This window comes from Triturus cristatus, chromosome 4_2, assembly GCF_964204655.1.
Source record: "Triturus cristatus chromosome 4_2, aTriCri1.1, whole genome shotgun sequence".
NCBI classification, from domain to species: domain Eukaryota; kingdom Metazoa; phylum Chordata; class Amphibia; order Caudata; family Salamandridae; genus Triturus; species Triturus cristatus.
In genome coordinates, this window is record NC_140586.1 from 365,107,600 (window position 1) to 365,135,333 (window position 27,734).

The 27,734-nt window shown below is 49.9% G+C and overlaps 1 protein-coding gene across 2 annotated transcripts in view; it reads right to left on the reverse strand.

The window, feature by feature from the left end:
* Positions 1–27,734, reverse strand: part of LOC146833896 (carboxyl-terminal PDZ ligand of neuronal nitric oxide synthase protein-like) — a 1,023,200-nt gene that overhangs the window by 420,745 nt on the left and 574,721 nt on the right. The window contains exon 4 of one of the 2 annotated variants that reach the window (XM_085601806.1): positions 5,645–5,703. In XM_085601806.1, the coding sequence (XP_085457932.1) occupies positions 5,645–5,703 (59 nt within the window). Of the gene's footprint in view, positions 1–5,644; positions 5,719–27,734 lie in introns of both variants that reach the window. The other variant, XM_085601805.1, reaches the window with a different exon arrangement.

Here is a 27,734-nt window from a genome sequence, read left to right on the forward strand (position 1 = left end):
TCCTCCACCCGCCCATGCCCCGCCCTTCCATGCACAAGCTGGCAAACGAAAAATAAAACGATGCTGGCGCATTGTTTTACTCTGCGTTTGCTTGCTCTGCGCCAGGCAGTGGGGCAATGCTCCTCTGCCATTGTGGAGGAGCCGCCACTGGTTGACACATCCCTATGGGTAGATTAGAGGCTATATATAGAGCAGGGGGTAGGTCTGGCAAAAGAATGTACGTATGGATCAGGTGCGGAGGGTGAGGGAAGAGAGGATTGGAGTAAAGAATGGGTGAAGAATAATTAAGTAATTAATATTTTGTGCAACTGGGTGGTTTCTTGTCATCTCAGATCTTCAGAAAGACAGCAGCCCTTGGGAATGATTTAGCTGCAGCAGCAGGATTAGCATCTTTTTGATTCTAGTCGCAGTACTTCTTGGATTCTGACATTTTTGAAACCTCTGGATATTGTTAAGGTGAAATGGAGGTAGGTGGGTGGTTGTTTAAGGGCTATGAAGATTAGGCAGGCAAGCCTGAACTTGACATGATTGTCGGCTCCAGAAGTAGCCCATAAAGGTCACTCGGAGCCCTGAAATCAAACGTATGCGGAGGCTCACCTGTCTAGTGGGAGCCATGCCTATGGTGGTGACGCAGGGGCCCAAACTGGGGGCTGCGGCGCAAGTCGCCGCAACCTTTGAATAGGGTCATGTGTGAGATTGGTTGGCCGGGGCGCGCCTCCCGGACGCATTAGAATGCTTTCGGGGGCCTTCCCAGCAGTATGGTCGACCCCGTCCCTTTAAATGGTGCAGCAAGGTGGTTGGCAGGTCTCTTTTCCGCCCGATGCAGAGGGGGTGTAGGGGGTTGTGGGAGGTTGGTTTTTTTCATTGCTGTGATTATAGTGTTGCATGCCTTGGTACGCTGAGGGTCCCAGTACAAATGTTGCTGGTGCAATCATTGGTTCAGGAGAAGTTTTGCAGGATCTTGGTCCAATGGATGTATTCTTGAAAGTGATGGCGAGCAGGGTGCAATTGGATGCACGTATAAGCAATGCAGATGCATAGTCTTGATTCCATTTATGACAACGCAGAGCGTTTAAAAGAGAAATAACTTTTTCAACATGTAAACTGTACAGCGGAGGGGTTGTAGCGTGACCAGAGCTCCTGACTTTGGTTCGAGTCTCGGCGTCAGCTCAATATCCTGTGATTTCTGGACTACTGACAATCTCCCCGTGCCTACAAACAAAATACATGTCCTTTCTGTTCCTCTGAGCTGCTCACAGATGCACCCCTTTTATCTGCCTTTTGTTGCTTTTAGTTTACTCACAGACAACTTATTAATTGCCCGTGATGGCGGTGTGGCAGGATTTGTATTCATCCCCTATTACGCTGAGAGGAGAAGCAATTATTTAACCATGAGGAAAGTTTTTTCTACATTTTGTTTTTGAACCAATTTAGATCTGGTTTCTCCGTATCGCTAAGATGGCTGGTTTGGGGCAGGAGTGAAGATTGAGAGCTGAGTGACCGGTCATCCTTTGCCATCTTAAGGGATGGGTGGGACATGTGCTTGTGGAAAAGGCCGGCATTGCCGAAGTCCGAACAAGAGGTTTGTTTTCTGGTGCTTATGGAGGGTCCGAAGGTGTATGCACCGGCCTATGCAACCGGCACTGAACACAAGCCATCTCTCATTGGGGCCTGTGCAGTAGCCATTCCCTAGGTTTGACCCTTTGGAAGTTCCCACGCGACATTGGTGACAATTTGGGTTGACTTGAGCTGAGCTTTCACAAGCTCTTTGTGACCTGATCTGCTGTTAGCAACAAAAAATTAAGGCAACAAATATGGAAGGACAATAACTAAACCCATTAAACCAGGATGATAAATGGGACATCAGAAGCCGGCTCCTTTGCCACAGATTCATTGAATCTAGAGGTTTCCCTGGCTGTGCACATCAGTGAAAGGTGTCAGGAAGGAAGGAAAAAACAAAATAACAGCAGTTTGCTGATGTGTGGCATTTTTCATAGTTCGGGTACGTATGGGTGACATTCAACAACCAAATGTGTGACGCTTCGAGTGGCACACTTTGGCAAGTCATTCAAGTAATGAAGTCCATGGAAAGAGATAAATATCAGAATGACACATCTTGTGAGCAATGAAAATCTCTAAAGGATTGCGAAACTGCTACAAAGCATTCGAAATGTTCTAGACGTAGGCCCCACGCAGCGTTCTCCGGCGGATAACCTTCCTGTTCGGTGCCGTTTAAGGGTGGCCAGGGGTTAGCCCATTAAATTTGGGCGGCCAGGTCTTTTGCAAATGGCTCCTCGCAGTCACCAATGGCTGGGCCCCTTATAGGTTGGGTCCGATAGGTCATTCTAATGGTGAATGTGCATTTATGGGCGTATCATTTCACTGACCAAGGAAAACATTATTGCCTTGCAAATGGCATAGGTAATTAGCTTCGCTGAGTGAGGTAACCAGGAGTGGATGTAGCCGGAATGCGACAAACCAAGAGTTCCTCTCCATAAGTACGGGGCAGTGGCTTAAAGCAACTCAATTGGCCAGTTGTAGGGCATTTAAAGCAAGGGTAGGGGTCAAAGTCTCTGTGTTTGGGTTCCCTTATAATTGATGAATTAAGCCTCTATCGTATCTTGGCCTTGGGAGTCCCAACTCAAGTTCCTGCAGAATGGGTGGCACTTCATGTTGTAAAGCAGAGGCTTTCTTTGCCTGATTCTTATATATGCCTAGATTCCCTTGGCAGATTACGTCAGCAAGCTTCGATGGCAGCATGATGTACCAGCATTATTCCCCAGATAGGGCACTGGGCATAGTTCAGCAAGCCTACATCGACTTTAAGCACCAGCCTGTGTGCAATGCTTGCCATGTGTCTACACGAAAAGGTCGTTGCAGCCCGGTTCGGAGTTCCCCGGGTTCTAAATAGACTAGTGGTCCAGCTGCATCAAGGTTTTTTTATATTGGACTCTGGTGGAAGTCTCCCACAGAGGGAGGGTGTTTTCCGCTGCAGCTTGCGGAGCGTGAGGAGTTGAAACCGCAGCTGGATACCTCGTCGCATTCTGTGGACGCGGAAGGGGTTACAGAGCTGATGTGTGAGGCCACTCATATGTGAGACATTGCTAAGGTAGAAGGCGTGAGGAGTTTCAAACAGCAGCTGGATACCTTGTCGCGTTTTGTGGATGCAGAAGGGGTTACAGAGGTGCTTGTGCAGGGCCACAGGTACGTACGGACCTGCTAAGGTGTGTCTATTTCCACATGTCGTTTTTGCAACTGGGTGAAGGGTGCGGGATGCTGGCTGGTCCTTGGTGGTGGTCAAGTAGGGCCCATTTGAGGATTGCATTGGCAGACTCTTGTCCCACGGGTCTTATGCTCCTGGGGAATATCACGGTTTATCCGGACAACATTACGGTAATGGTGATGAGCCGGCTTGCGTTGAAGATTCTTTAGGTCATAGTAGCATGGTCAGGCATTGTGCACATTTGAGAGGTGGTAATGGTTGTAGCCCGCAAATACTCTGTGCTGCTGGTAAACAATAAGATGGTTAAGTGGTTAATGTTGGCGAGGTTGTTAGCTGTTCCTCACTGTGCACTACGGGTGAACTTTTTTTGTTGTAGGACACCGGCCAATGGCACCAAAATGTTTTGGGGAGGTAGTGCTCACAGTCAGCACTATGGTGGGAGGGGAGGCCAGATAGTAGGTGAACTATGCTGGCCTGTGGCAGGTGAGGTCATGATTGGTGGGACAGTTAGGGTCCATCTAAGGCCCCCGTTTAGACCAAAGTAACAGCGGCATCAGTGGACTCTCCATGGGGGCTGGCAGCAAGTAGAAAGAAGGTTGCAGTGGCTCAGGGGGTTGGGGCAGTGGTTGACACACGGCCCTTACCTCACACCCACCCGCGCATGTGCAGGGGGTGCAAGTTAGCACAGGCCCTTGGGGGGAGGAAGATGCGATTATGGTGGTGCCTGAGGGAGGTATCCTAGCGGGCAGACGGGCCCCCTGCACAGGAAGTCCCGGTATAGAAGATTGTTCGGTGGGGGTCACACCAAATGGAGGGAACCATCCATGTCCAATGTGGTATTAGACAAGGGGTTCTAAGAGGAAGGGTCTTGGAACTAATCATGATCTCACTCAAGGAAGATGCTTGTGATGGATGCACAGGAATAATCTTAGTTATGATTCGGTAACTCTCATGTATTAGCGACTCTGTTAAGGCTAGGACATAACTGAGTAAGAAAGTGTAAACTTATGGGTTACTGTGCATAAAAATTTACTATGTGTTTTCCTGATTGTAGGTTTTAATAAATACGGCCGGGGGTTTACGACCCCTAACCCAAAGAACTTGATTTTATATTCATGGTCTCTTGTGAGGGGTGTGAAGGTGGGTGGGGCTTCAAGGGTGGGTTTCCTCAAGGGACATTGGCGTCTACATACTGGAGCCCGATTCACAAAGAGCCTCCCCACTCGTGGTGGGATCTCTACACCGTGGTGGGATCCCCACAATGACAAACAGCAGTGCGGAGATTCGCCACAAGTATGGAGGCTCTATGGGAATCAGGACCGGGTGTGGTAGAGCCTCTAGCAGTTTCCAAGGAATTCTTAGGAGCTCCACCGAGTAGCGTGTTTCTATAGTCGCTTTGGATACCACAATTGTTTGGACTACAGAGTGGAAGACTATCTGTGTTGACAGTCGGTTGTTTTGTTGTAAGCAAAAAAGGCAACTTAGATTGTTTCTTTAGTGTGTTTGATGTGTGCCTTCATGAAGAAGTGATTATCATGTGCGTGACACGTTAGAGGCAGTCTCGCAGACTAAAACTAACTCTACAGAAGTTCACCCACTAGACTGCGTAACGCTGCAGGTAGGCTCATCAGCGGTTTTGAGTGACACTGCCACAACACAGTACTAGGCTGTTGGGTAACAGAGAAACACACTTACATTCAGAACTTCAGCTATGCCCTTTTTGGATTTTTTCAAAGTCAATAAAGAGTTAAAAAAACTTTTCATAGGAGCAAAACCATCACAGCTTTAGTATTTTGCACCACATTTAAAATATAACCTTCATATTGAAAGCCTCGGATGCAAACTTGGTTGGGGTCATCAAGTGTTTTTTTTTGTTGTCTATATCTCGCTTCTCTGAGTCCAACCCTTTACTCCTTGCACTTTAACTGGGACAGTTAAAAAACACAATTGGCTTCCCTGCCTTCCATTTTGTTTTCAGTATTGGAATCAATCAAGCCGGGAGGATTCTGCCTGGCCTCTCATCCATCTATTGACTTCCACTTCTTTTGTTATGAAATTTAGGAATGAGAGTACTGAAAGTTCTAACAACCATGAATGACTCAAAACATTTTAGATAAGGCATTTGAGGAGTCCTTCTCACAAAAACTGTTACTTGAAGCAGCACCTACATCCTAGATGTCTGAACCCCTCCTGCCTACTCAGAGGCATTGAATTTAATGGGAGTGCCTGGGTCGCATCCGGCATGCTATCCACGTCATGTCAGTCATCTCCTTATATTGCAGTTCATGTTCGTGGGAAGGGCATCTGTCTCTTTTGACAGATGTCTTTCTCAAAGTAGACGCTCTCTGACATTGCCAACCTGGCGGTGTTGGGGGAATGATTGGATACTCCACTTGCCATCACGCCACATTCAGTTCTTACCTGTAAATGGCGTCTTGCATCACCAGCATCTTGCTCTCATCCCAAGCCCACTCTTTTTTCTGCAACGAAAGAAGCTGTAATTTATTTAAGGAGCAATAAAATAAGCCTGCCAAGCTCAAAGTAAATTTTTACAGATGTGAAAATGCACAATGCGATTGTTAAAAATGCATTTTTGGTGCAATAACGTTTCATGGATATCAGAGGCGACAGCAAATACAACCCAGAGGAAAAATAACAGTAATGTTTGTGATTGATGTTCCCATGCACACGCTCTCTGTGGAGCACTGCTCTTTTGTGACTAGCTCAGTAGGCAGAATTTATTATTTTTCAACCCATTCCATATTTGCTGCTTACGCTCAAGGAATAATAACATTTGTATTTATGCCAGCCTTATAGTTCAGTAATGCTCTAATCTGCAGGTGTCTTTCTTGCCAGAAAGATCTCCAAATACTGCGACCACCACAATAAGGGAAGATAGACTTGTACGCGGGCCAAGGAGATTTACATCTGCGACTCGACAACTAAGAGTAAGAAAACACTGTTGAGGTAGAGCTCATTCCTTGCCTTTGTTGGACTGCTTCACGTCTATTTACGCCTTTTTCTCCCTCCTAAAGACCTCCTTGTCCCCCTCTCCTTTCCTTCCCGCATCCCCACTTGTCCCCTCCCCAACTGTACCTCACTAGCTGTCGGTTGTAGGTAAGCGGAAGTGTTATTGATTAATTAAATACATAAAACAGATTTGAACCATAAAGTGCAGGTGTTAACATTACCCACCTTAGTAATACTTTCCTTCCCGGATTCACTCGGGGCCAATTACTTTATAGGTCAAAATCGGCAAAGGCGAGGGGGCGTGGCCTGCAGCCAAGCAAGATGGCCGCAGCCTAGTTGGGCTCCGGGGGAACGATCGACTCCCCCCCTCATCCGTAACATATCCGGGCAGCGATCCGATCCCTAAGGTCTGGAATCGTGCAGCGGACACACAGCGTTGCACCCCGGTCCAACTCCGGGGTCCCTCGGACGCCCACGACGGAATCAGCGAGACCTGGACCTCTGCGGCCTGCCTCAGCGTGTGCGACCGGGGCCTCGAGTGACGGGGCGGCCCTGGGCGAGGCGTGCCCGAACAAATCTTCACTGCGGCGGTGGCGGAGGCTGGACGCCTGCGGCAAACACTGGCGACGGCGACACCTGAGGTGGCCGAGGCGGGAGTGAGGCGAGCGTTGGACGACCCCCATCGGCCCGGGACGAAAGGCCTGCGAGAGGCGCAAGGATCCGCTATCCATCCGGTGGGCCTGCCCGCGCTCAAGCGAGCTGCTGCCGGCCCCTGGGCCTGCGCTGCACAGGAGACTACGCTCCGGACCTGCATCGGGCCCCGCCGAGACGTGAGGCCCTGCCGATCCGTGCCAAACCCCCCCTCCCCTCTCGGGGACGACCAGAGACGGGGATCGCTCCCTAAGCTGCCTGAAGGGCCTGGGGGACCCCTGGTGCATCGCTCCCCCGTTGCTCTGCGGGAGTGACATTTGGGAGGCATCGCTAACGCCATGAGCGGGAAAGGAACCAAGGGGCACCACCAAGGCAAGCTTGCTAAGTTCGCCTACACCAGGGACTCCGAGGTGTCGGACCGCGGCGGCCCCACCGGGAAGATGGCGACGACCACCGACTCGCCGAAGGTGACGCTGGAGGACATCATGATGGCCTTAACGCAGGTACAATCCACAGTGGGGTCAATCTCTACGGACGTATCCCTGCTCCGCGCAGACTTCCAGAAGATGTCAGCCAGGGTAGCAGAGGTGGAGCAGGCAACGGAGACTTTGGCGAAGGACTCCAAAGGCCTCCTACAGAGAGTGTCGCAATTGGAGTCGGAGAACAAACGCATGGCGGCCAGGCTGGACGACCAAGAAGGGCGCTCTCGCCGCAACAACGTGCGCATTATTGGGATTCCCGAAAGTGAGGGGCACCCGGCCATGGACCTCTATGTGGAAGAATTGATTAAGTCCAAGTTGCAACCCCGGGGCCTCTCGACATTCTTTTCAGTGGAGCGCGCACATAGGGTACCGGGAGGGCGCCCGAAGGTTGGGGCGCCTCCGAGGCCTGTCCTGGCCCGCCTGTTTAATTTTAGAGACAGGGATGCCATTCTACAGGCGGCGCGGGTGGCACCGCCGATTCGGCTTCAGAACTCCACAGTGTCCTTCTTTCCGGACTATACGGCTGCAGTGGCGGCGCAGCGGCGGAGCTTTGTGGAGGTCAAGAAGAAACTACGAGCTCGCGAACTTCCATATGCAATGCTCTTCCCGGCGCGTCTCCGGGTGGCGGCGGAGGGCAAAACTTTCTTCTTCGACACACCAGAGGAGGCTCATGACTGGTTGGAGGGGTGGCGCCGTGCTGGTGGCGCAGGGCGTTCGAGCCGAGGGACAAGGCGTCCCGGGAGTGAGATCGATCCTACTGGACATGAACAGCGCCTTGAGGAGGTTGAGGAGGAACCCACGGGTTGATGCGGCGGCTCGCCTCCTGACCGAAATGCAGTTCAAGACTACCCGCTGGGAACTGATGTTGATATAGTGTCCGCATACTGATTTGGGGACATGAACGATGAGACCTGGGGACGGGGGATGTCCGGGTCCCCCTCGGACTCCACGCTCCCTAAAAAGCGCAAGTACTGTTCGGGGTTCAAGGGACTGAGCACTCTGCTAAGTTGGGGTGGCGGGCAGTTCTGAGTCCGTGTGGCAGGGAGGCAGGGAGGGGGGTGGGGGGACGGGGTATGTTTCTTGGTTTTGTTTCTTTGTCTTGGTTTGATAGGACACAGCTCTTTGACTTACATCATACACATGTTCTGCACACAACCTGGGCCACACTATGCTCTACCCGCTTATGGCTTTGTCTCCTCTCCCACCCGCCGTGAAGTCAGACTTGGCTACTCCAATAGCCTTTGACACTGACTTGACCCCGGTGCAACCCCTCTCCTTACTGACCTGGAATGTACGGGGTTTAGGAGACAGGATCAAACGAGGTCTGGTCCTGCATAGTATTAAACGGTGCGCCCCGGCGCTGGTCTTGCTTCAGGAGACCCATCTCACCGGCACGGCTACTAAAGCGCTGGACAGATGGGGATATAAGATGGTGGTCCACTCTGAGTTTACTTCTGGGTCCCGAGGGGTTGGCATCTGGCTGCGCAAACAGTCCCAATTAATAGTGCTTGATGTACACACGGACGGAGCCGGGCGGTTTGCCGCGGCTCACATACAATGGGAAGGGCATCTTTATAATGTAGTGTCGGTCTATATCCCTCCTGGGTTGCATGCCACGGCGTTCCCGGCACTTAGTGAATTTCTCCTTACCTTACCGGAGGGAGAGGTGCTGCTTGGGGGTGACTTTAATGCGGTGATGAACGATCACATTGACCGGTCTCCGCCTCGGGCACAGGGTAGCGGCGCAACGCGACTAGCGGGCTTCGTGGCGGCACTAGGGTTCACAGATCTTTGGCGCTGGCACCACCCAGAGACACGCTCCTATACATTCCATTCCGGGGTGCACAACAGTCTAACCCGTATTGATCACTTTCTGGGCTCCCCCGGATGCCTCCATAACGTCGAAAGTATTGACATTAGACCCAGAGGCATCTCTGACCATTCCCCGATCCTTCTGCACTACCACAGTTCCCACCTGATGCGCCGCCGCGTTTACCCGATACGCCCCAGCTATCTGCGTCTCCCGAAGATTAGTAAATCCATTACACAGGGGTCGAAACTCTACTTCCACGAGAACGCCGCTTCGGTTGACTCTCCCACAATTCTTTGGGAAGCGTACAAAACGGTGCTGCGAGGCCAGGCGATGGCGGCCATCACAGGACATAAGCGCATGCAAACGTCTGAGTTGCAGACGCTGGAGCTTGAGCTCCGGGCTGCGGAGGCTCGTCAGGCCGAAAACCCCTCCCGTGAAACCTCCCATGACCTACGAGTGGCTCAAGTTAAACACAGGGAGCACCTGGCAGACCGTGTTAAACAGCGACTTGAGGCCTCACGGCATACGGTCTACGATGTCGGCGATAAAACCGGCAGGCTACTGGCGTGGTTGGACAGGCGAGACAGCGGAGCCCGATGGATCGCGCAGTTGGCTACGGCCGAGGGGTCAACAACGTCAGACCCACGAGAAATAGTGCGCACCCTGGCGGGGCATTTTCGTGGTGTGTATTCCTCCAACTCCTCCATGTCGGAGGAGGTGGCGCTGACATACATTAGTGACCTGCAGATGCCTAAGCTCTCCCCTGAAGCCAGGGAGTCCCTGGAGGCCGATCTTACGGTCGAGGAGCTGCAGGTGGCTATTGCGGCATTACAACCTGGCAAGGCACTGGGTCCTAATGGCATCCCGATTGAGCTGTATCAAAGGCTGCCCGAGATGCTGACCCCACACTTGCTGAATATGTACAAACATGGCCTGGAGATGGGGGAGCTCCCCGCGGACCAACGGACGGCCACCATCGTGGTACTGCCAAAGCCGGGTAAGCCGGCGGACCAATGCGCCTCCTATCGCCCCATCTCTCTGCTTAATGCAGAGGCCAAGATCCTTGCGAAACTGTTGGCCCTCCGACTCACGCCACACTTGACTGACATAGTGCACCCGGACCAGTCGGGCTTTATGCCCGGGAGGAGTACCTCCCACAATCTGAGGCGCTTACATAGCGTGCTGGCCCGAGTGGACCGAATTCAAGAACCCGCTGTTATTCTCTCCCTTGATGCCCGTATGGCATTCGATATGGTGGAGTGGCCCTTTCTCTTCGCGGTACTGTCTCATCTGGGGTTTGGGCCGAAATTCTGTGCCTGGATCCGACTCCTGTATACCAAACCGCTGGCCCATGTCGCGGCCAACGGGCACATGTCGGAGGATTTCCCCCTGGGGCGAGGTACGCGACAGGGCTGCCCGCTCTCGCCGCTGCTTTTCGCCCTAGTACTCGAGCCCCTCGCGACATGGATACGGTGGGAACCTATGATGAGAGGCCTTCGGTGGTCGGCGAACTGGGAAGACCGCGTCTCCCTATACGCGGATGACATACTGCTTTACTTGTCATCTCCGAGGCGATCCATCCTTACATTACTTAATATTTGCGAGGTGTTTGGCCGGGCATCCGGCTATACGATCAATTGGTCGAAGTCGGTCCTCATGGTGCTGAGGGGCCCCCCCCCTCGACTGTCGGAGGGCTGCCAGATACAGGTGGCGAAGGGGTCGTTCAAATACCTGGGGATACATGTTGCCTTGGATCAGATGGAATTTTTCAGGTGTAACTTAAGCCCTCAACTGGACCGCCTCAAGCAGGATGTGCGGCACTGGGGAACGTTGCCCTTGACCCTGGTGGGGAGGGCGGCGCTCTTTAAAATGATGGCCCTGCCGAGGTTTCTCTATGTGTTGGAAAATACTCCTTATCCGGTGCCACCGGCTTATTTCCGAGCGGTTGCGGCGCAGGTCTCTAATCTACTCTGGGGCAACAAACCAGCACGCATTGCACAGGCGAAACTGGTCTGTGGGTGGTACGATGGGGGAATTGCTCTCCCAGATATCCAGTTGTATTATTGGGCGGCGCAGCTCAAGGTGATCAACCAGTGGCTCCATGCGCCGCAGTCAGATCCAGCGTATAAGGCAGATAGGGATATACTGGGCGAAAGGGGTATGCTTGCCCCATTGTATGATACCCGGCTGGCCCCGCAGCTGATTGGCCCTCTGCGACAGACTGTGTCTCTCTGGCACGTGGCACAGGCCAGGCTGGGGTGGCGCGGAGTCCTGACACAGCTTACGCCTCTCTGGGACACGAGGCGACTGGGACGGCTCAGGGGCAGCAAGGGCTTTGCCGCTTGGGACGCTATCGGGATCTCGGTGATAGGCGACGTGTGGCACAAAGGGGAGGTTGTTCAATTCGCTCGTTTGCAACAACAGTATGAGCTGGCTCCCTCAGAATGGTTCCGATACCTGCAGATGAAACACGCCCTAACGACACAATTAACCCCAGGTGTGCAGGTTCCAGAGGCATCTCCACTGGAAGACAGGCTGCTGACCGAATACATGCCTAAGCGGGCCACATCTTTCACATACCGCAAACTGATCAACAATTTGCCGGACCCTATGGGGGTCTTGCGGGAGAAATGGGCTGACGAGGTCGGTGATTTCGATGACCCAGACTGGCGGGAGGCGCTGGCGTCACCGCGCGAGGCGGGTATACCCTCACGGCTGCGTCTTGTGCAACTTCGTATTCTACATCGCTCATATTTCACCAGAAGCCTATTGCACAAACTGGGCAGAGCACCACATCCCTTCTGCCTGCGGGGTTGCGGGGAGGAGGGGACCTTCTATCACCTGCTCTGGGACTGTCCGGTTCTTCAACTCTTCTGGAGGCGAGTGCTGCGAACGATGTCGCAGGTGTGCGGGGTATCACTGCTGCCAGAACCCAGACGCTGTCTGTTGAATGTGTGGGAGCCCACAGATCTTAATCGCCAGGCGCAGGGCTGGGTGACGGTAGGGAACATGATGGCTAAACGGATCATAGCCCAAAAATGGGGAGCGGTGGAGACACCGCTACTGTCGATGTGGAAAAAGGACATGGATGGGGCTATGTTTGCTGAACGTTTTGTATTTATCAGGCGGGGTTGTCCTCGAAAATGGGTCAGAGTGTGGGGAGCATGGAACAAATATAGGGGCAACATATGTGATCCACCACCTCTTTCTGATGAGGAGTCTTCTGACTCAGATGACTAGAGAAACTGTAAGAAAGAAGGGGAGGGTGGCTGATAATGATGACCTCAGGGGGCCCGATCTAGGTCTACTTGGAGAAATGATGATTATGTATGGTGTTTTGTCTACTTTAATGTGTATACGGTCTGATTTCGTGTCCTTTGTTATAACTTTTGTGAAAACAATAAAAATTTCTTTTAAAAAAAAAAAATCGGCAAAGGCGGAAGAAGCTACCTCGGCCCAAAAGACCATGGCCGCTTGGCAATGGTGCTTGCCCAATTGTTTAAAGGGATGTTTTCTTCCCAGAACTCAATCATTGCATCTACACGTAACGGGTAGTTCAGACGTGTGGAAAGAATGTCTTGCTTAGGCTGCTACCACAAAAGGAGTGATGTAATTTTATGTCCGGCTGGAAGCCCATGTCTTGCTTTCTGTAAATCTTCCACCTATCTCTAGACTAGCCCCTACAGGTTATTTATTTTAGGCATGAGATGATCCTGCACTTCAGCAGACTCACCACTATTGCAATCATGAAAGCATCCTACACCCATAAAACATATGTTGAAGGGAGTGCATCATCTTTCCTCATTGTAGGACATACTATTGAGCCTTAAACCCGTTAGCTCACCACAACAAGCTAGGAAGCCCAATAGCCCTGCATATCCCAAGCAGAGATAGTGTCCCTGGAAATTACTTTTGTTAAATAAATTCTCATCTACCAAGTTGCAATTTTGAGAGCCTGAGGCAACATTAGTAAGTACAGTCACTAAAGTTTTCGATCTCACTGAATCGGGATAGCAGTGAGGTCGATGCTGCAGGTACAGGGCTGTGTCAGGTGCTTGGACAATAGTGGCAATACCCATTAAACACTTCTCCAACAGTGTTTCTTGAACAATACTGCAAATCCATTCTCATCAACATGATCTCTCCATAGCAATTAACAAAAGAAATTCAGATGGAAAATGTGGTCCTGCTGCCCAAGTCATGTCTTGTATGAGCTACTGTCCCAGTACATGCTCTCTCCTTTACATCAATCTCTACAATATATTTAGTGCAATATGAGGTGAGCCTGAATCCTAGAGCCTTCTTCGAATCTTTCTATCTGCCCCCTTAAAAGAAACACCTACAATTGCTGATAATACCTTTTGATGATGTAGAAAATGTTGAACCAAGTCATCATCTAGAAAGGCGCAGTTCAGTCCCTTCAAGGAAACAGATGTGTAGCAGATAATTTAAGCTATAAATTAATGTATACAAGATTGTAATTTATTAATTAATCTTACTTTGAGAAATCTGACGTGTGTCCTTGGCAATCGGCCCCCTTCAATTTAAACGTTTTTTTGCCTGCTCTCAAGGGATGTTCAAGGCACATCCTTTTCCACAATCAAAAACCCATGGCCGCAGCCTTCCAATTCTTCTAACTTACATCTAAGCAATAGTTTGTGCCACATTCTATGTTGTGACCTTATATACAAGGGGGTGGCAAGATATAAACTGTGCGTGGTAAGCCGAAACCCTTTGCTCATGGCCTACATGTCTCCTAATTATTAGAGCGCACCACCTACTCTGCACTTGTTGCAGGGTAATGGGAAAACAGAAACGGGACTGTCTTGCCTGCTTACTCAATTAAATGCATTTGGGGCATATTAATTTAGCCAGCAGCCCAACATAGACCAGGAAATTAACAGTCTACTCTAATTCAAGCCGTCTAGAATTTTAGTTAATTTCTCCTGGGCCTGGATTGAGCAATGCCATTACATCTGTCAATGGTCTGTCTGTCGAGAGATATCCCAAAGGATGCCTCCAATGCGTATCTGCAGGTGCCCAAAATGCGTCTTAGGAGGCTGACATTTTTTCTTCCTTGAGATAGCACTTCCCCTATCCGCTGCCCGCAAGGACACTGCCCAAAGTCAGATTTCAGCTAGTAAGCACAAACACTGCAACAGCATTCATGGGGTTGGTTTTGGGTGCAGGGTCACCAACACAAAAGTTTTTTTAAACGGGGTAAAAAGTGAATTTTTCAGCAGAGTTGTCCACTTTAATTTGCTAAAGAACCATAGGTTCTTTAAAGGCACCCATGAAATATTCCAGTATTTTCCTAGAACGGACCAGAGGGGGGCATGCAACCCCAACTCACGATACTGGGTATCCCTGGGCAGGAGGTGTGGTCAAATGGTTAAGCTGCTACCTTTGAAGAGCGGCTCTTCAGGATAGAGAACGCTTACCCCAAAGCAGTGTTCTTCTTCTCAAATAATTTCTCTGTAAATACTTCTGTAAGAGATAGCGGGTGAGACCAAAGATCTAGACAATAGATGGGTGGGGAGTAAGGTGGCCAGGTTTGTTTGAACTTTTGTGCCAGGGCTGTTTTGGGTTTCCAGTTCAGCCCCGGTAGCTGCCTTTGCTTGCCCATGTCCTCATCGGTGTCAGCCTCCTCTCGACTCCAGCTGCCCTCTGCCCAGGTCTGCTCCATTTTGATAGTCGCACTATTAAGGGCTCAGGGTCTGCTCCTGCCTATCTTCCACTAAGGTTTTTAAAACATTTCTGATAACCATGTTGCCCCCACTGAGCCTAATTTCGCATCTAGAACTTTGTATGTACTTTGATAAAACCTGCAGGAAAAACGACTTTCCAGGCAATTTTAAAACTTAATGCAAGTTCACTGGAGCATCCAGTTCCCCAGTGCCAGATTTCACATCTCGGCTCCAGTGACCCAAATGTTTTGGCAATATTTCCCGGTCCTTGGACTGCATACTATTCAAAATGACAGCAGGTGCAGCCGCTCTTCTGCCGGTGTGCCAGCATGCTGTCACGGGGCATTTAAAAAACAAGAAAAATCAACCCATTGCCTTTCATTAAAACGAGGCAGAGTGGAGGTTAATTAGAAACATGCTATGCCAACGAATGACTGGCTCCAGCAGGCGTCAATCATCCTCAGGCTTCCCAGCATTCCAGACGGTGCACACCCTCTGACATGACTGGCTGCGCAGTTTGAGCCACCAATCAGAGGAGGCGCGCTCTGTCGACTGAGACTCATTTCTTTTCCCGTTCTATTCCATCTATCCGAGAACCGCACAGCTGTTTAGTCGTTCGTCTTCGACACTGCCCAGAAACCAGAGCACTTAACACTTCGCAGCCTCCATTCCTTCTTCAAATATGTATTAATATGCTGTTTCTTTATCCAAGAAAAACACATTTGTACTGTAGCGTGATGTATATCGGCTGCAGAAGCGGTAGCACTTTTTTCCCCCTCTCTCTCTTTCAGAAATCTTTTTAAGCAGTCTCAACATATAAATTACCTTACATGAGAGGTTTACTAATTTCTTCTACATCAGGGATGTAAACGCCTAGAAAATTAATTGCTAAAACACACCAGGATTCCACCTCACCCCTTTAGTATTAATTTATACATTATTAGGCCTCTTTAAGAAAAGACCATCCTTTTTTAAAAAAAAATATTTTTATTGATAACTTTCAACACAAATAAACGTACATTGGCATTGAACAAATCAGTATTCCGACCATTGGTTTGTGCACAGTCATTCAGAAATCAACCTCACAGTAAATTAACATAACGGTGGTGCGGGGCTCCGCACTGGTCTCCAGTTTTACCATGTATTTTCATAGCGGTTTTTAATCTACTATTGATCAACTGTAATCTCTCAGTCACTCAATTCCGACTCTGAGGTAGCATGTGGGGGGTCACATATATTCCCTCTGTACGTATTCCATCCTCCCCATACCTGGGTCCACTTTTTGGGGCAGCCTCTATGTACATATACTGTTTTTTCAACAACCATTGTGGTATCCATATCTCTACACCACTGGGGAAGGGTAGGGGGCTGCCTGGATCCCCATCTTTGAGCTATGTTTCGCTTTGCCAACAGCATTCCCAGTGTCACCCATATTTGCGCCATGCGACTAAGATCCGTAGGTTCCCATACATTAAGGAGACACCTCCTCGGGTCCGGGAGAGTCGTAGTTTTTGTCACCTGTGAGAGTGTGCGCATGATCGCCTTCCAGTACTGGACTATTACGGGGCATGCCCAGAGGGTATGGAAGAGACTCCCTTCCTCACCACACTGCCAAGAAAAGACCATTCTTGACATAGTCCTTTTGTGATACAGGAATGGGCCCCTCTGTCTTTATTATCGAGAAGCATCATTTTAGAGAAGGGTAATGAGAAGATTATTTGGTAGACGTTTGCTAACTTTGCAACATTTATAAAGGATGTACTTTACAATTACACAGCAGACCGGTAGGAGCCCCAGGCAGACCACAATTTAAACACTAATTTTCAGTTAAACATTTTTATTCCTTTGAGTGGGCTTGTGTTGGTAGGGCCCTGTACACTGCTTAGCCCAGGGGCCCACAATGCTGTTAAGATGGCCCTGATAACACCCCATCTTAAAGGGGCCATCTGTTGAATGACATCACAACAGGGGCATAGCTTCGATTAGTTCTGAGCGACTTAATTTTCGAAATTTTAAACACCTCAGAATTTACCAGAATCAGAATGCCCTTAAGTCTCTGAATCGAAGAAAGTGTTAAACCTCAATTTCATGAGGCAATGCGTCCCCATGTTAAAGCACCGCCCAAGGCATCAAAATACCAGCAACACAGTTAATCAATTAAATTGTCCCACTGAATAACTGAGATCTAGATCAGTGAAATATTTAAAGACTTTTGTTATAAAATTCTAAAATAGGACGACCCAGAATCAATACCATAAAAGCTCTCAGTGAGTACGGCAATACAGAGAAAAGCAAAATCAAAAAACAAGTCTTAAGTCCCAAGTGGGCAGCAAAACCAGGAGATAGACGGCATCTCAAGTATAATAGAAAAGTCCTCTTGCTCACCCCAAAATCAAGCTTTTTTTATACTGTTTTCTCAAATGAAATTAACAGAACTGCAGAATCACTGTTGTGTGAGTGAATGTATGATTTCATCAGCAAACCAGAGCACAGTAAAATTAATCATCATATTTGCCTTAACATATAGGCACTAAGCACTATCCCACAACATGAATAATTATTTAACCCCTTCTATGCTAAAGTCATCCAGAGATGCTAGAACAAGCTAGATAAATAAACAATAGCGTGTTATATGAATGACTAGGTAGAGGGGTCTAGTCGAAAGACCTTGAATAAATAGTTAACGTTTTGTGAATGAGCTGCAGAAATGTATCGAAGGTAGCATGAACAAAAACATTGGAAATAAACAAATAAAAAATGTGACTTTGTGCTGCAGAAATGACAGGCAGTGAGATGTGAAAAGGGGGGAGAAAGTGACAAGGGCGACTTTTATTTTGGAAAAAACGGAGTTCAGGTACAAATTTAGGCCTAGTTAACAAGGGTCAGGAAAAGTCACTTCTACACTTCATAGATACTTTGTTTCAAAGACGACAGTACTATATCAAAGTATATACATGTGTAATCAAGAATGAAAATACATTTGGCAAATTATTAATGATGCACAAAAATATATACACAAATACATTCTTAACATGTTTGTAGGTGATTGCTAGAGATACAGAATGGGGAGAAGAGAATTGTCCCATTTAACCCCTTCCATGCGTTGGATGTGCGGGAGCCGTCCGACGCATAAGTGCTCATGTGCGTCGGACGGCTCCCACGCGTCCGACGCCATGGCACCCTGGGCACCAGAGGGACTCCCTCCCCCCCCCCCCGCCCCCAACAGCCTCGGGAGCTGGGGAAGAGCTTCCCCAGCTCCCGAGGCTGTAGCTTTGGTTTCTGTGAAATGACAATTAGCGCTCATGTCACGCTGACGTCATTTCATAGAAACTGATACTGAAATTAGGTGATAATCTCCTTTCAGTTTCACTTTCTACGTGCTGAGAGGGCTATCTCAGCTCCCTGAGCACGTAGAAAGTCAGGCGAGGTATCGTTGGAAAGGGGAGTATCTCACTAGTGGATCCCTGCTTGGGGATCGCCCTAGGAGGGTGATTCCCAAGCAGGGATCCACCAACTAGACACCAGGGAGGTGGGTGCGCTCCTTGGGGAAGGGCCTTTGCTACCCCCAATTATTTTTGGGGCAATTCAGTCTTTCTGCCCCCCCGTGTGAGTGAGGTGCCATTTTTATCAGGAGACCAGGGGGAATCCTGGGTGGTAGGAAATTTGTGTCAGCCCGGTGATCCCACAACTTTCCCACATAGAAATTAGAGAAAATTTTGATTTTTTCAGCAGAATTTGAGGTTTGCAGGAGATTCTGGATGTCTAGTTTTCAGAAATGTGTGGGTTTGGTAGGTTGAGCCGCGCCGAAAAACCCTGGTACCACCCCCCTTGCAAAACCAGGTCGTTTTGTGATAGGTAATTTTGATGTCTCCACAATACCTTTTTGAGCCCTTACCTGCTGCGGGCACTTGGCCCACCCACACGAGCGAGGTACCATTTTTATCGTGAGACTCTGGAGAATGCGGGGTGGGTGGAGGTTTGTGGATCCACACAGATTCCAGAACGTTCCATCACAGAAATGTGAGGAAAATGTGTTTTTGTTTTACAAAGTTTGAGGTTTGGAAGGGATTCTGGGTAACAGAACCTGGTGAGAGCCAGACAAGTCACCCCATCCTGGATTCCCCAGGGTATCTAGTTTAAAAAAATGTATAGGTTTGCTAGGTTTCCCTAGGTGCCGGCTGAGCTAGGGTTTAAAATCCACAGCTAGGCCCTTTGCAAAATAGGGTCAGTTTTCACTGTAAAAATGTGGTGTGTCCACGTTGCGTTTTGGCCCGTTTCCTGGCGCGGGCACTAGTCCTACCCACACAAGTGAGGTGCCATTTGTAACCGGAGACTTCGGGGAATACAGAATTGTAGAGCAACTGTTATTACCTATTGACTTTCTATGCATTTCTGTTTTCCAAATGTAAAACAATGTGTAAATAAGAAGTCACTTTGAAACATGTCCTATAATTTACATGCTAGTATGGGTACCCACAATTTCGTTGATATGCAAATAGCTACTGCTTCTAAACTCTATATTTTGTTTCCATTTCGGAAATACATAGGTCTCCTTCATACCTGTTTTCCACTCTATATTTTACCAATTGATTTGCTATATACCCAGTACACAATGAAAAACAATTGCAAGATGCAGCTCAGTTATTGGCTCTGGGATCCTCGACTTCTTGGTGAACCTACAAGTCCTATACATCCCCACAAACAGAAGGGTCCAGCAGATGTACCGGTATATTGCTTTAAAAAATCTGTCATACTTAGAAGAAGTTACAGGTGAAAACATTGGGACAAATGGCTGTTTTTTTCAACTCATTTTCAATTTTTCTTATTTTCAACTGTTAGTTTCTATTAAAAAAACCTTGAACGATCTACACAAATGACCCCTTGCTGAATTCAGAACGTTGTCTACTGTTCAGAAATGCATAGCTTTCCAGGATCCATTAATGCTTTCACCCCCATTTCTACCACTAACTAGAAGGAGGTTGAAAGTAGCAAAAATAGGCTATGTCCCAGTAAAATGCCAAAACTGTGGGAAGAAAATGTGGTTTCATGACAAAGGTCTGCCTGTCCCTGAAAGCTGGGAAGATGGTGATTATAGCACCACAAACCCTTTGTTGATACCAATTGTAGGGAAAAAACAGACTTTCATCTGCAAGACTTTTCCCCCGTTAAAAAAAAAAACATCAAAAGTTAGCTCTATTTTGGCTAATTTCTGGGTCCCCTCTGGGGGAATCCACAAACCCTGGGTACCTTTAGAATCCCCATGACGTTGGAGGAAAAGGACGCAACTTTGGCGTGGATACCTTGTGTGGACAAAAAGTTACAGGGGCCTAATCGCGAACTACCCCAAATAGCCAAAAAAAAGGCTTAGCACAGGGAGAAAAAGCCTAGCAGCGAAAGGGTTAAAAACGTAACGAACACCTCTACACCAGCACCATTACCTAGCTGCTGTGGGTGGCGAAATGTTGAGGAAAACTGTATTAATTATTGAGTGGTATGGGGGACTGAAAAGAGAGCGTACGTATAACTTCCTTAAAAGCACAATAGGGATAGCGCCAGGAAGAAAATTGCAGTTTTTCAGTTTATAGCAGTTTAATTTGAGAAGCTTTACAGCGACACACAGAACTACAAGGTAATTGATACTAAACAAAGAACAACTGTATGAGATCCGCCTTTTCTTTGTGGTTACCACAGATTTTTTGCTTTCTGTTGGACCCAGCAGCTCAGGCACACTAGCCCTGGAATTGTGGTCACCAACTCCCCCTTGCTGTGATGATCAGATGCAAAATATGGATGGCAGCTGTACAGACCAGTAAATGACGAGGGCTAACTGAAAACCCCTGTATGTACTAAGGTATGTATGAAAACATGAGGCAGGAGATATGAGTACATGAGCCTCTAGGCCATACCCAACAATCATACAGTAAAATAAACAGAATGAGTAGGCGATGCAAGGTACATAGCAATACACAACAATCATGGAGGATATCTATGGGACCTCAGATGGTGTTATTCACATATTGGGGAGGAGGAGACGTGGCCTAATTGTAGAAGCTGCCAACTTTGGAACTGGGGAACCAAGTTTGAGTTCCAGCATCAACTCAACATCCTATGATTCTCGGCAGATTGCTTAATCTACCGGTGGCGACAAAAAAACCGACTGTGTGTTATGTAATCTGGTGCTTACATAGAGAGATCTAATAATGTATTTGGGAAAAGTTTGCGCTTTATAAAAGTGAAAAAAAGAAAATAAAAACAAGCAGCTGACCACCCCACTAAGTAATATGTTTATACACTGCGAACAACAATCCTGGAAAATTGGTAATGTAGTAGTCGACAAAGGTTGAAATTATGAGTACTTAAGTATAGCTGTCTATAAGAGGCTGACCTGGATTCAGCATATTCACCGAAAGAAGCAAAAAGCACGGCTAACTACCAAATCCGTCAAAAGGATTAATGGGATATATGGAGGTATGGTAATAGGACACTCCATGTACTAAATGCAAAACGTGTCCCTTCCGTTCTCTATGCAACACCTGTGTTCAGCAACAATATAATAACCGACATGAACAAGGTCTGCATGCAAAACATCAGATCTCTGCTAGACTTTCATCATGGTTGGTTTATTACACAGCAGCCAAAGTAAACTATTTGTGAACGCAGCAAGGCAAACGGGGACAAATAAATGTGGTTAATTCTGAAAGAGCTCAAATCGAACCACTTCAAAAAAGTGGGATTGGATCTTTTAACCCTCAACAAAGTGATCGAAGCACAAAAAAAGTGCACAATTAAGCGATCTTCCTGCGGTGCCCAGGAACACACTCAGGCAATTATTAAGGAAAATACTATTCGGAAACGACCCAAGAAAGACCTATTGCTATACAAGAAGTATAAACACTCAGAGTATGACTCCGATTCAAATATTGTACCAAAGCAACTGTATATACATTCAGATCTGGAAGCCACAGTAAAAAGGAAATCCTACGCATCAGATTACTGTACATGTCACTATGCCGGTTTGAAGGATCCTGGAACATTTGTTTTGTTGGCATCAAGGGATGTAGACTTTGTGGATGTAAGAATGGAACTCTTGGCCATATTATCTGCCTCCTCCCAAAACTATTGGATCAACGGAAAAATATCTACAGGCAGTCTTCTGAGAGGCTATAATCAGCAAAACTTTGAACTACTTAGACAATGCATACTCTTATCTTAATAAAATTCCTGAGACAACAATTCGTTTAATCAACTGTTTTATTTCATGTTCTTATGCTGAATTCAAACCTATGATGTCTTCTAATTACTGATAAGTGTGTCTAACGTGGTGGTCAATATGTTATGTATATTGTTTTCATTTCTTGTTTATTGTAATCGCTGATTAATAAAATAAACTTACTTACTCACCCCACAAATTGGCAGCACTAAAACAAAAGAGGCTGTACCCTATAAAGACTGAAAACTTGGGTTACTGGTTGAGAGGGGTGGAAGCCCCACTCGGGCAGCAACAACAATCCTGGTCAGGGTGGACCACAGAAATAACTATATTAACCTGTGCTTTTAATACTCTGGTTGCTTGGCACAAAAGTCGAGAGGCTAAGTTAGAGGCACTGTGTGAAGTATTTATGCAGCACACAAATGATAATACAGTGAAAACACAACACAATAAAAATCCCAAACCAATTTAGAAAATATTATTATTTTTAATAAATAAAATGAGACCAAAATGACAAAATTCCAATAAGTAGAAAGGGAGAGATGCAATTTTAAAGGTTTAAGTAAAAATAGCGGCAAGAAGCAGATAGCAATAACTGTGGGTATCTGGTCATACTGGACCGGGACATAGTCACAGGTTCAGGCAGACTGCGATGGAGTGTGGGTGGAAAACAGGGACCAGGTTAGTCCCGCTGAAAAAGTTACCTTCTCAAGGTTTGGCACGCATAATTTAAAACTTCAGGATTTAATAGGAGGAGCTCAACTGATGGCAGCCAAGAGTCCAGCACCTGGGAACGCACCTCTTGGGGATCAAGAAATCACCAGCAGGGGGAGGAGCCTAGCGCGCAACCAAGATGGCCGCGTAGGTGCGAGGCTCCCGAGGACCTCCGCGACCTCCTACATATATCCTGACAATATCCTGTCCTAGATGAGGGGACTGTGTTGGTGAGCCCGAGCTGAGGTGGCACCCGCTTTCCGCTTCCAAATTGGACCTCGGACTCCGGCGGTAGCACCGATTGAGATTTGTGGCCTTCTCCACGCCGGACCCCGGATTGGAGCTGTGGGGTGATCCGGAGGCAAAGTGAACAACAGCGGCGGGCTGGGCGCGGCGGCTCGCGTACCCCGCACTTTCACTTTCGCTTTTGCACCCTCCTTGCTGTCTCGGCGAGGTTGGGTCGCGGGGCACTGTGAGGTGGTGTGGCCTCGTTGGGGTGCCCTGCCGGCCCGCCGGCTGTGACTTGCCCCGCGGCCCTGTGGTGACCCCCCCCCGGATCCCGTGAACCGGCTTGCCCGCCCTTTACGACGTGCCTGGCACGGCCGTGGGACTGGAACCATGTCCACAAAGCAAGATGGAGATCGGGCAAAGGTGAAATCGACCCGACGTGGCGCAGTCCACCAGTCTAACAGCATGGACCGCTATACCCTCCAGAAGGGATCTCCCGAGGTGCCGCGTAGGTCCCCTGAGGGCCCGACTGATGCTCCTGCTCTGCCCGCGGATCTGACCCTGCGGGATGTAATGGGCGCCATCGCTGAGATGAAGGCCTCGGTGGACCAGCGTTTTGATACACTGGCGCAGAGAATTGACTCGGTCCTCGTGGATGTTGGCCTGGTAAGGGCCGATCTCTCCAAGACTAATGACCGGGTCGATTCTTTGGCCCACACCACATCGGGCCTCACGACGGATGTGGCAGCCCTCCAAAAGGAGGTGCGCCGGCTCGGCCAGGCGAGCCCGCTGATGGATCGTCGCCTGGAGGATTCTGAGGGTCGGGCCCGGAGGAACAATGTCCGTATTCTCGGGGTGCCTGAGGGACGTGAGGAGGCGGCGGCGGATCTATTCGTGGAGGACTTGATTCTCACCCATCTCCAGCCCCGGGGGCTGAGTAAATTCTTCGCGGTGGAGCGGGCCCACAGGGTTCCCGGGGGAAGGCCCAAGGCCGGAGCCCCTCCGAGGCCTCTCATCGCCCGGATTTTCAACTTTCGGGACAGAGACGCTATCCTGCAATCCTCCAGAATACAGGGGCCGGTCAGACTCGACAATATGGATATAAATTTTTATCCTGACTTCACCCCAGCGGTCCAAAAGCAGAGACTAAGCTTTCTCGGAGTCAAACGTCGTCTACGGGACCTAAATCTCAAGTACGCTATGCTTTTCCCGGATAAGCTGCGGGTGGAGTTGGATGGCCGCACGCACTTTTTTGATCGTCCCGAAGCAGCCGGGGACTGGCTAGATACCTTGCCTGGGGATCGGGATCGGGGGGGTGGGGGGGGGAGCGGTGGGGGGAGAGGGCCCGCCGGATCAGGACTGAGGGACTAATATTATGCCTCGCTCTGGACAAAATTGATGTCACTTTTGACTGTTCGTCTGTTCGAGTAAGTCTCCTCCTGTGGAGGTCGTGTGGGGTCTCTTGGGGGTTCTCCCTCCTCCTCTGGGGGTCTAGTTAGTTTCACCGTCTATGGGGCGACAGGCACACTGCACTTTGGGGGGGCTGTTTGGGCTCATGCAGGGGTGCAGGGAGGGGGGAGTTCTGTTGGGGTGGGGGGGGTGGGGTGTTGTTCGTTTTTACCACAAGGCAAACCCTTTTTTGTATTGTTTTTAAGGTGCTCTCCGGGGGACGACTGATGGCTCCTGTGTGTGATGGGGGGTAGGGATTTGACTTTGTTGTCTTGGAACGTTAATGGACTGGGGGATAGGATCAAACGAGGTGTGGTCCTGCAGTATTTGAAACAAATCTCACCCGATGTAGTCTTCCTGCAGGAGACACACCTTATTGGAAACTCTTTTTGTGCCATGAATCGGCGTGGCTATCGTTTGGTGGCCCACTCGGGCTTCACGTCGGGCTCACGGGGTGTGGGCATTATGGTGAAGAACTCGCTCCCGTTGGAAATTGATGAGGTGCGCCATGATGATAGGGGACGCTATGCTGTTTTAGTGGGGAGAATGGAAGGCAAAGTAGTGGTCTTTGTATCAGTATACGTCCCACCGGGGCTACAGGCAACCACTTTTGCAGACCTGGGGCGCCTCCTCCTGGGCCTTCCGGGGGGACTCCTAGTGGTTGGGGGGGACTTCAATGCGGTGGTTTCTGGGACTCTGGATCGTCACCCCCCTAGGGACCTCCCCCGGGCCCAGGCGTGGCTATCCGGCCTCTTGGATACACTGGGATTGGTGGACTGCTGACGCTTAAAACATCCCACGCAGCAGCAGTACACTTTCCACTCGGGGGCCCATGGTAGCCTCTCACGGCTTGATCATGTCCTTGTCCCGGCGGCCTATGCTGGGAGGGTGGGGGAGGTGCGCCATTTGGCGCGGGGTATCTCAGATCACTCCCCGCTCCTGTTCCATTTTGATGTCCTTCCGAGGGGTGAGGGCAGGGTAGTTCCCATCAATGCCTGGTACCTGCGCGACCCCACCATTCGCGCTGATGTGATTAAATCCTTGCAGCGATACTTTGATGAGAATGTGGGGTCCGTCCCTTCGGCTATCTCCCTGTGGGAAGCCTTCAAGACAGTTCTCAGAGGAGAGGCCCTGTCCCTTATTTCCCATGCCCGGAGGCGCGAGCGGGAGGAGGTTACCCGGGTGGAGACCGAAATTGCTGAATTGGAGGGTGATTTAGAGGGCGGAGTGACGGATGCTGCACTACATGTCCTACAACTTAAGCAGGCGGCCTACAGGGCCCTCGTTACGGAGGCGGCCAGGGGCCTCAGTAGGGAGCAACAGGGGCGACTGTATGATGTGGGTGATAAGGCGGGCAAACTGATAGCGTGGTTGGATAAAAAGGAGAGAGTGAATCGTGTGGTCCCGCTGATTGAGAGGACGGATGGTGTGAGTGTAACCGAGCCAGAAGAAATTGTCTCCTGTTTCGCGGATTATTTCCGCGAGGTGTATTCTCCGGTCTCTCCTTGCTCGGAGGAGGACTCCCATTCCCTGCTTAGGGATATCGCGCTGCCCTCCCTCTCGGAGGAGGACAGGGTGTCGCTGGATGCCGCTCCTACATCCGACGAAATTGCCCTCGCCATACGTTCGGTTGCCTCTGGCAAGGCCATGGGCCCGAATGGCATCCCTATCGAGTTGTATAAGTTGCGACCAGATGTACTGGCACCCCACCTCCGCGCGATGTTCCTGGCGGCCCACTCACTGGGCTCCCTCCCGCCGGACCAGCGTCTGGCTACTATCGTGGTGATCCACAAGGAGGGGAGACCTCGGGACCGGGTTACATCCTATCGGCCTATCTCGCTCTTGAATGCGGAGCCCAAAATTCTCGCCAAGGTGCTGGCCAATCGGCTGGTCGGCGTGGTGGGCGATCTGGTCCACCAAGACCAGTCCGGCTTTATCCCCCATCGCAACACGGCCCTTAATCTGCGGCGCTTGCACGGGGTGCTCGCACGTGTCCCATTCGTGCGGGAGCCGGCCATTTTGGCGTCCTTAGACGCCACTATGGCGTTTGACACGCTTGAGTGGCCATACATTTGGGCGATGCTGGCGAAGTTTGGATTCGGCCCGGGCTTCATCAGTTGGGTCAAATTGTTGTATTCGGGCCCATTGGCGCAGGTGGTGGTGAATGGAAGAGTTTCGGCCCCATTCGAGCTGGGCCGGGGCACGCGACAGGGCTGCCCCTTGTCGCCGCTCCTGTTTGCGCTGGCCTTGGAGCCCCTGGCGGAGTGGCTGCGGTGGCACCCCTCCATCCGTGGTCTCCGTTGGACCCCCGAGTATGAGGACCGTGTGTCCCTATACGCTGACGACATCCTTTTGTACCTAGCCTCCCCACGTAAGTCCCTCATAGTCCTGGTTGATGTTTTACGTTCATTCGGCCGGAACTCAGGCCTTGTCATCAACTGGGCTAAATCATGTGTGTATGTGCTCTCTGGGGAGGCTCCTGTCCTCCCGCGGGGTTGTCCGATTCAGATTGCCTCTCAGGGGTTTCGATACCTGGGTGTCTACATTACTCTGGACCCAGAGGCCCGCTACGAGCGGAACTTGCTTCCCCCCCTCCAGCGCTTGAAGGAGGACGTCGTGCGCTGGCGGCGCCTGCCGCTATCGCCGCTCGGCCGGGCGGCGTTGTTTAAGATGATGTCGTTGCCACGTTTCTTATACGCTCTCCAGAACACTATGGACCCAGTCCCGGCGCGCTACTTCCGTGAGGTGGAGAGTTTACAGCGCCGCCTGTTCTGGGACGGGAGGCCGCGCATTGCCCTGGCGAAGTTGACGCTCCCATGGTATGACGGGGGGATTGCCCTCCCGGATATTAAACGGTATTACTGGGCCTCCCAGCTAGCTGCAATTAACCATGGCCTCTATGGGCCCGCCTTGAACCCGGCATTTGAGATGGACAAGATGCTACTGCCCGGTGGCGACTACAATCGAGCGCTCTACTCTGGCGCGCCCGACGCTCGCTTGACGGGACCTACGCGTGTCATGGTCAGAGTATGGCATGCGGCTAATGCAGCTATGGGGTGGAAGGACCGTTTGACCCGGGCGTCACCGCTGTATGCGTCTGAGAAGTTGGGCTCTCTCTGGACCTCGAAGGGCTTCGAGAAATGGGACATGATAGGCATCAGTAAAGTGGGGGATCTCTGGTCGAGGGGAGGATTTAAAACATTCGAGATGCTGCAGACGGAGTTTCAGTTGCAGGGCAGTGAATACTTTCGATACCTGCAGGTCCGTCATGCACTGGGCTCCGTCTTCCCAGACGTCGCCTCCATCC